At 46.1% G+C, this 9,398-nt stretch overlaps 1 protein-coding gene across 1 annotated transcript in view; it reads right to left on the bottom strand.

Annotated features, from left to right (window-relative positions):
* Positions 1-3,780: 3,780 nt before the first annotated feature.
* LOC124803148 (putative transcription factor SOX-15) overlaps positions 3,781-9,398 on the bottom strand; it is a 258,832-nt gene continuing 253,214 nt past the window's right edge. The window contains exon 6 of the mRNA XM_047264329.1: positions 3,781-6,929. Within this exon, the coding sequence (XP_047120285.1) occupies positions 6,427-6,929 (503 nt within the window). The 3' untranslated portion in view covers positions 3,781-6,426. The remainder of the gene's footprint in view (positions 6,930-9,398) is intronic.

The raw sequence follows: 9,398 nt of genomic DNA, 5'->3' as shown, positions 1-9,398 counted from the left end.
ATCGTGCAGCCCGCCTCCCGTGGTGTCGCGACAGGCGTGAATGGAGGGACGAATGGAGACGTGTCGTCTTCAGCGATGAGAGTCGCTTCTGCCTTGGTGCCAATGATGGTCGTATGCGTGTTTGGCGCCGTGCAGGTGAGCGCCACAATCAGGACTGCATACGACCGAGGCACACAGGGCCAACACCCGGCATCATGGTGTGGGGAGCGATCTCCTACATTGGCCGTACACCACTGGTGATCGTCGAGGGGACACTGAATAGTGCACGGTACATCCAAACCGTCATCGAACCCATCGTTCTACCATTCCTAGACCGGCAAGGGAACTTGCTGTTCCAACAGGACAATGCACGTCCGCATGTATCCCGTGCCACCCAACGTGCTCTAGAAGGTGTAAGTCAACTACCCTGGCCAGCAAGATCTCCGGATCTGTCCCTCATTGAGCATGTTTGGGACTGGATGAAGCGTCGTCTCACGCGGTCTGCACGTCCAGCACGAACGCTGGTCCAACTGAGGCGCCAGGTGGAAATGGCATGGCAAGCCGTTCCACAGGACTACATCCAGCATCTCTACGATCGTCTCCATGGGAGAATAGCAGCCTGCATTGCTGCGAAAGGTGGATATACACTGTACTAGTGCCGACATTGTGCATGCTCTGTTGCCTGTGTCTATGTGCCTGTGGTTCTGTCAGTGTGATCATGTGATGTATCTGACCCCAGGAATGTGTCAATAAAGTTTTCCCATCCTGGGACAATGAATTCACGGTGTTCTTATTTCAATTTCCAGGAGTGTAGAAAGATCTGTGGTCATTTGTGACGAAAGGTTCCGATGTAATGCCAGGGAAGTAAATCTTGATTCAGAAATATTGTGAAACGTATTCAGATAATTTATTGATGTCCAGGTGAGCGGTCTCATTCTTGTCTGCAGTTTGTTACCAGGAATGCAGTGTGCCCCTATGCTTACGTGTAACTGCACATTCATGAAATACTGAGAGTAGCCTTTAACGTCCTGCATGATGCCTTTCTTGTAGGACGATCCCACATGGCTTTCACCCTTTGTATACCAGCGGCTACTACGCTATACCACTTGTTTTAGGGCCGGCCGCTGTGACCGAGCTGTTCTAGGCGCTTTAGTTCAGAACCACGCTGCTGCTACGGTCGCTGGTTAGAATCCTGTCTCAGGCATGGCTGTGTGTAATGTCCTTAGGTTAGTTAGATTTCAGTAGTTCTAACTCTAGGGGACTGATGACCTCAGATGTTAAGACCCATAGTGCTTGGAGTCATTTGAACCCTTTTGAACTTGTTTTAGGTCGAGTATATAGCATTTCATGGGAGTGCCAGCGGAACCAGAGGTTTGCTGCTGGTTACTGAACTCTGGCGTCCCGCCACAGTCCTCGCTGGACAGTTGGGCACGTTCTCTAGCATTTTCTTGTCTTTGCGACTATCGATTTACATGACGCATCTTATGCGCCCAGCTGCGGTTCAGTTGTCTGTGATTATACAGTTAAAAATACTGCAATCTTGGTGAAGGTAAGTGTTGCTATATCTTTAAAATTACGTTTTGTGTACCGTCAGTCGTTACTGCAAGTCAGCTTTCGTATTGAACAAGATAATCATTTGTGGTTACAGTCGGTAGTCGCTGGCAAGCTATGAACGAACCATCTCCATGATGGGAACTGCGAGTGGCTAACTTGAGCAATGAAATGCTATATAGTTACTGGACGGACATAAGAAGTGATCAGAAAATACCTATGTGACAATGAAAATTAATTTGCAAATAGTGATGTATTATGCCTGTCAATTTAAAATCTTGTATTTCAGACGTCACGGCGGATGTAATTGATGCTGAAGAAACACACGTGTTCCATTCAGAAATTTACAGTGTGCCATGATCATCAGGATAGGCTACCGTTTGAGTAAAGCCCGATTATTGACTTCCAGTTTCCGTGAAACAAGTCAACATCAGTTCTGCACAAAATAAAGTCAGTCTATTTAAAGTAAGTTGTACTGTGGTGCCCATATCAAGAAGTTGTGTGAGTGCTTATTTTATAAACATGTCCAGTGTTAGATAAACTCAAGCCATCTATGAGTGGATATAATTATAATAGGATAACTCACATTGTATGTTATTAATTGACGTCATAGTCATCTGGCTCAATTTTTAAAGGGCTGTGTGATCGAAAGCAATAGTACATTTTTATTCAAACAGCAACTTATTCGGATGATTATGAAGTTCTTTAAATATTCGTAATGGAGGGGGGGGGGGGGGGGCAAGTGCAGTTCGCCGTGAAAGAAGATAAATAAAAACCGTTCGAAGTCGCTTTCATCTGCGGGAATGTGTACGGCCACAGTTACAGAAATAGGTAAGATGAAACGCGAACTCAAAAGAAAAAATAATTATTTTCTTCCAGAAATACACCTTCACACAGAGTTACATCGGCAACGGCAGAACTGAAGGACATTAAGAGCGAACATGCATCATATTCTACACATATTGCACTCTCTATCTTCCACCAACTATAACTGAAGAAATCTCTGGGTGTGATAAGTTTTGATGCCAATGAAGGTGCTTTGGCCTTCCAAAGTCGTACGGAAAAATGTTGCACAAAGTGCATAGATGTAAAGCACAACTACATCAAAAAATGAAGTGCGTTTTTGAGTTAAAGAACAATCCTTTGATGTCAAGCTGAGAATGTTTCTCCTTGCTTTCGTAATCCGTTCCGATTTAAACTTCTGCTTGTTAGGTAAATCATTGTAGAAGGAGGTCAATTATGTTTTGACAAGGAACGATGAAAAAGTCATCATGACTGTTGACCCAAAAATCGCCTCTGCTGGCTTAAACTGAAGTGAGACATTTGACGCTTACAAAATAAAATATTGAAACACTGGAGATAAAAGCAACAGAAATCGATATTATTCTCGCAGGAAAGAAGTATCTCATCTTGTAGTGCGTCTGTAACGATTTGGGTACTGACTCATAATCCTCCACCAATGTGTGGAAATATCATGCATTATGAAGGACCCTAACACAGTAATATCCCTGTACTGACGTTTACATATTTACCATATCTCCTTTTGATGACATATTTTCTACGTAGGAGGCATAAATCACTACAATTCAACACTGTTAGTGACATCGTCATAGCAAATGTCGCATTGCTTCTAGTGCGCTCAGACTCGATTGGGCTTACAGAACTACTATGTTTGTAAATAATTCGATCCGTGCGTATTAAATGTTTAAGGGGCTGGAATTTTGTGTGTGTGTGTGTGTGTGTGTGTGTGTGTGTGTGTGTGTGTGTGTATTCACTACTTGTGTGGACTGTATTGCATACTATCTGGGACGTACCCTTTATTTCATGTAGTGTCACACACACAAACGAAAACGGATGTTTTATTGTCATCAGATTCCATTTGTATAGAAATCTTCACACTCTTTACAAAAACCTACTGCTTCCACATTTCTTTCAATAGAATGTTGCTTTTTAACTGTGAAAGTGAGTCACTGAAATGAACGGAATGCGAGCAGTCTGGCTTTGCTGTTGCTGATCACCGGGAATCCTTCAAGTCCTTCCATGTCAGTCGTGGCGTTTCAATGCTGCGCTAATAAATCTGCAGAGATTGTTATGGATCAAGAATTCACGAGAAAAACATATTTTAAACGGATTTATTTATTTGAATTATAACATGTTATTGAAATATGTATGGTACATTTATGTAACAGGTACGTAATTAAAAAACAGTCCGAAAATACACTTTATATACAGAAAATATATTATACACAATTTATCGTAAATCGTGGCAGGCATTTATTTTTAACAACAGTAAAATGTAGAAACAGCTTATGGTTTCCTTGTACAGTTTTATTGCTGTGCAGATCTGAGGATCATTTAGATGACATACGTGACATTTATCCGTGAGACGGAAATATCTGCCTCAACAGAGGGAAAAATTGTAGACTTTTCTTTCCAAAAATATTTACCAATAAAACTTAGCTGTGGACAGTTCTACCTAACAAGCCAATTACTTTATTGCTCATATAATCACTATGATATCTAAATATAAGCTAATCTATAACCATCAACTAACTTAATATCCATTTGATGACCCAAACATAATAATTTTTAATAAATTAAAGAATTCACCTTTTAAAAAGTGAGATCAAATCAAAGTTGAAGCAGATGTTCTAAATCAGGACGTACTCGCATTATTACTTTCTCTTTCAGTAGTACATGCATCTTTTATACTAGCGATAAGGCTAGAAATGAGTGTCTCACCCGAACAAGGAGGGATTCACTTCTAGGAGACACCGCTACTTTCGAGGTTTCACCCACGAGGTGTAGGAAACGAGATATTCTCTCGGTTCCGACTGTCTTGCAGTGCTGGAAGGTAACAGAGCACAAACTATGTCTGTTAGTCTCTCTCACACAATTGTTAAAAATACTTTCTCTCATAAAAACGCTACTTAATAGAATCTATCTCTTCTCCATTATTGTCTTTTTTATTTCACTGGAGTAGGGGATCTCAGTAGCTTCCCAACATTACCCTGTATTTTTCAGTGCTTTCTGAGAAAACCTGACTGTTCGAAATGAACGGGGTTCTTTTAAAGAAGGCTTCTCGTGGAATGTTCGTTCGACATTCAGCGCCCTAGGTGGAAATAGTGCTCAGGGGCACCGTTAAGAAGCTAGTCCAGCCAGTACGAATGTGCACTTCGGCGCCGTTTTACAGATAAACCGAACTAAAGGGCCTTACGTGCCTCTGTATCCACCTTAGGTATCACAATTCGTGCTTACAGTAGGCAGGAGACGCTGTGCAGCATCGGAAATCGATTATCTTTCATGTCATTTGCCTGATTGCCTGCTTAACGGTGTGTGTTAGATGCAATGGAATGCAACTGAACAGTATTCATCACAACATTCTATTTGCTGTGCTCATACATCTCAACAGTTGCAAGACGTTACTTGTCAGGTGATGAGCAACTAACCAGTATTGTTTGGTAGAAAGACACATCGAATACGCTCGCTTCTTATACACAGTAGTTGTAAAAATATGCCTACAGATTCTTCTTACTCAACTCATTCGCTCAGTTTAAAAATTCGCGGTTGGTCCTTTTCATAAGGCACAGCTTTAAGTTAACTCATACGTGTATGTATTGCTGTCGGAAGACAATTGTGCTTGAACGAAGTCTTTCGTATGGCAAAACGTCTCTCTCTGGAGACGTCCCCTGAAGGAATATTTTGGACGATGTGACGAGTAAGAAATCCGTTACTGCGAGGTGGAAGAGCGCAGTGGTTTCGGGTAGTACGGATTGGAGAGGTACGGCTATGATAATGTGGGCGCCTGCCCGAGCGGTCGCGGGAAGGGGAGGGCAGCGTCTGACCGGATGTGCGCTCCGCTGCCCTCTGAGATTCCCACAACGGCTCGAGAAACATGTCTGCCTGCAGACATACAGCAGAGGGAGCACGTACCTAAGCCGCTATAGGAAACTGGTGGCGAGTACATTGCAAGAATACCAAAAGGCTTCTTGGCCCTCGGAACTGATGTTCTTTTCGCAGCGCAGGTCCGTTCATTCTGACCGCGCAAATCGTATGTCGGCTGCCATAGAACACGGGGATTGCAGCCACGGGCCTGATCCGTTACCGACTCTCAGTTGGTCTCACGTAGATACGTTTTTCTCAGTTCAGTACCCTGTGCGTGGTAGCACCTCATCAAATCCTTGTATATATAAGTTTCCAGTAAAAATTACACATAACAATAAAATTTTATTAAATATTTGGTTCATTAAACTATGGAATGCTTAGGTAAATAATATGCATCAAAATCTAACAGTAGTTAAAATATATTCGGAGGACGTATATGTAAATATCCATAAGCCTCTTTTCTAAATATGTACACGGTATATACATTAATGTCTTTGTCAATATTGTCAACTAGCACACTGTGTTACACGCATCCAAAATCACTCGAATAATTTTTGTTCAAGTCCGTGGCCAGTCCTGTACGGGACGCGCGTTTTCGAACAACGAAGACAGCGCTAGTATTCTTCTCGGACGTTCTGCGGCGTTTCACAGCGACGGTTTCCGATCGTTCAGTCGCAAAATTACTTGACGCCGAAGTTTGATGGATTTCAGAAGAGATAGGGCTCGTTACCATTAATGGAAGACTGCTGGATTCAAACGTCGGTTCTCTAGAAACTAGTCCACCCACTCTGCCAGTCTACAGTCTGTAGGAACATTTACCTCGCGGAGGGAGTTGATAGTATAGCGAGCGAGTGGGAACGCTCCACAGCTCGCCAGCGAGACCCGCAGCGCCGCAGCAACCGACAGCAGGGAAGAATGCTGTGATTCCGTGTCGGCGTTTGCTGCAGGTTGGGACGTCGCGCTGTGTGAGGACCACCTGGGAATCCTGCGGCCGTCGGTCTACCTGGCCGGTCAGGTGCTGTAGCAGGTCTTGCGCACGTTCTCCAGGATGACGCTGAAGTCGTCCTCGGTCTTGATGTGCTGGGCCGGCGCGCCGGCGGCGGCTGCGGCTGCTGCGGCGGCGGCCGCGGCGTGGTGGTGGTGGTCGCTGAAGTCCTGCGGCGCGCACGCCTGGCTGTCGTACTGGGCCATGGCCAGGCCGGCGGACGGCTCCGCCTTGAGCAGGCCGCCCAGCCCGTCCAGCGCCGAGGGCTGGCCGTAGTAGGCGGCGTGCAGCTGCTGCTGGTGCTGGTGCTGCTGCTGCTGGTGGTGGTAGTTGTGGTTCGAGTCCATGGGCTCCGGCCCCGGCGCGTGGTGCGCGTGCAGCCGGGCCCCCAGGTACTTGTCGAACTCGTGCGTGTCGACGGCGTCGCCGGCCAGCATCAGGTCCTCGTCCTCGCCGGCGCACGCGTAGCCCACGTGCTGCTGCTGCTGTTGCTGTTGCGGGTACCGATCGTCAGCCATCATGACCCCACCTGCGACAGACATCCAAACATTTGAACATCCTTGGGGCGTAAGGGAAACCAGGGTTACATGAGAGGTGACACATTAGCTGAGAACCTGTGCAAAGGGGGCTCTGAGCACTATGGAACTTAACTTCTGAGGTCACCAGTCCCCTAGAACTTAGAACTACTTAAACCTAACTAACCTAAGGACCACATCCATGCCCGAGGCAGGATTCGAACCTCAGACCGTAGCAGCAGCACGGTTCTGGACTGAAGCCCCTAGAACCGCTCGGCCACAGCGGCCGGCGATTAACGGCGAACCAAAACATCTCTGTCTGCGTCGTATATGGTGTTTCACAATTCGAACCTGTGACCGTAGTTGTCGCGCGGTGCCAGACTGTAGCGCCTAGAACCGCTCGGCCACCCCGGCCGGCCCTGTCCAAAGGAAGCTATCAAGAACTATTTTTAAAAAAATCACAAATGCTAGATAATGCCTCCAGCCTGTCACAAAATTGGAGAAGCAGCGCAAAAAAATAAGCTCATCAGGAAAAATACACTCTAACACAAAAAAGAAAAAAACTGCTACGAAGTATTTACCCGAATGGGACGGAAATCGGTAGATTTATTCAGAGATTCAAGAGAAAGAGCTTCACAAATTGAGCGAGTCACTATCGCGTTGGCCCTTCCCTCTGGCCCTTGTGCAAGCAGTCATTCGGCTTGGCATTGATTGACAGAGTTCTTGGATGTCCTTCTGAGGCATACTGTGCCAGTTGTGTTCAATTGGCGCGTCAGATCGTCAAAATCCCGAGCTGGATGGAGGACCCTGCCCATAATGCTCCATACGTTGCCAATTGGGGAGAGATCCGACGACCGTGTTGGCCAAGGTAGGGTTTGGCAAGCACTGAGATGAGCAGTAGAAACTCTCACCTTGTGTGGGCTGGCATTATCTTTTTGAAATGTAAGCTCAGGATGGCTTGCCATCCTTTGCTCCCGGGGCGTCTCCTGACACTGGAATCTCATTGACTGGAGTAGAATTGTCTTCAGTGATGAGTCCCGAATCTCGTTCCCCCATTGGTTTGCAGAGGCACAGCGCTGTTACTCCAGGCGTCATAGGTCGAACTGAGCCCTGATGACCTGTGAAAACGTGGCTGGAGATGCTCCCAGCAACGGTGCGATACCAATCTCACTGTCGCCTGCTGGGAGTGCCATTTCTTTTCGTAGCAGGACCACTTTGGTTGCCATCCGCGGCATCCTTATAGCACAGCGGTACGCCGACGATATTCCACGCCCCGTTTTGTTTCCCTTAATGGCAAGCAATCCTAGTCTTACATTTAGCAAATTAATTCTGGGCCCCACACAGCGAGAGTTTTTACTGCTTGTATTCGTGCTAGCCAAACCCTAGCTTGGCCAGCAAGATCGCCGTATCTCTTCCCAATTGAGAACGTTTGGAGCATTGTGGGCAGGGTTCCCCAACTAGCTCGAGATTTTGACTATCTAGCGCACCAGTAGGACAGAATTCCGGACGATATCCCTTCAGCGGACCTCCAACAACTCTATCAATCAATGCCAAGCCACATAACTGCCATGTGTAAGGGCCAGAGGTGAACCAATGCGATATTGACTTGCCCAATTTCTGAAACTCTTTCTCTCGAATAAATCATTCCATTTTTTTTCTGAAGTTATAATCATTTGGGTGTCTGCACGTGTACATAACATCTATCGATTTTCGCCCCATTCGGATAATTCCTTCGTGGTGCTGCTTCTTTTTTGTCTTAGAGGGTATTAGTGCCCCCCCCCCCCCACCTTTCAAAGAGGACTGATCACTCTGGAGTACTGTACATGGCGCAGATCCGCTACCAAGGGGCCGGCCGAAGTGGCCGTGTGGTTAAAGGCGCTGCAGTCTGGAACCGCAAGACCGCTACGGTCGTAGGTTCGAATCCTGCCTCGGGCATGGATGTTTGTGATGTCCTTAGGTTAGTTAGGTTTAACTAGTTCTAAGTTCTAGGTGACTAATGACCTCAGCAGTTGAGTCCCTTAGTGCTCAGAGCCATTTGAACCATTTTTTTGCTACCAAGGGGTCATACGATCATTCACCGTTGAAGCGGCAGGTTCTTAGGAAGATTGACGTGGAGACGCGATACAATACCAAAAAGCAGGTATCGTTCTTGGACCTACCCATGATCACACCACTGCAGACGTAAGCAGCACAGTCATGGTTTAATTTATTGTGTATTACTGTAAAGTTAGTTAAATACTAGAATCGAATCTCCATTGCAAAAGTTCCAAACCTGACGTAGTAACAATACGAGAATCTAAGCAGTGTGTTGACAAACACTGTGTGAAGACCTGCCTGTCCGTAGAAGTATGTTTTGTGGCGTGGAACGCTATGGAGGCCCTATGGAACGTTCTCATTTGTAGACGCGATCCTCTTGCGTCCCTCGTGTCGTGCCTCCAAGGGGACTCTAGCAATCAGCAGGCGGCGGTGTAATTGTGGGCAGC

This window comes from Schistocerca piceifrons, chromosome 6, assembly GCF_021461385.2.
Source record: "Schistocerca piceifrons isolate TAMUIC-IGC-003096 chromosome 6, iqSchPice1.1, whole genome shotgun sequence".
Lineage (NCBI taxonomy): Eukaryota > Metazoa > Arthropoda > Insecta > Orthoptera > Acrididae > Schistocerca > Schistocerca piceifrons.
Note: the sequence above shows the minus strand (reverse complement) of the source record. Positions and strands in the feature narration are given on the sequence as shown.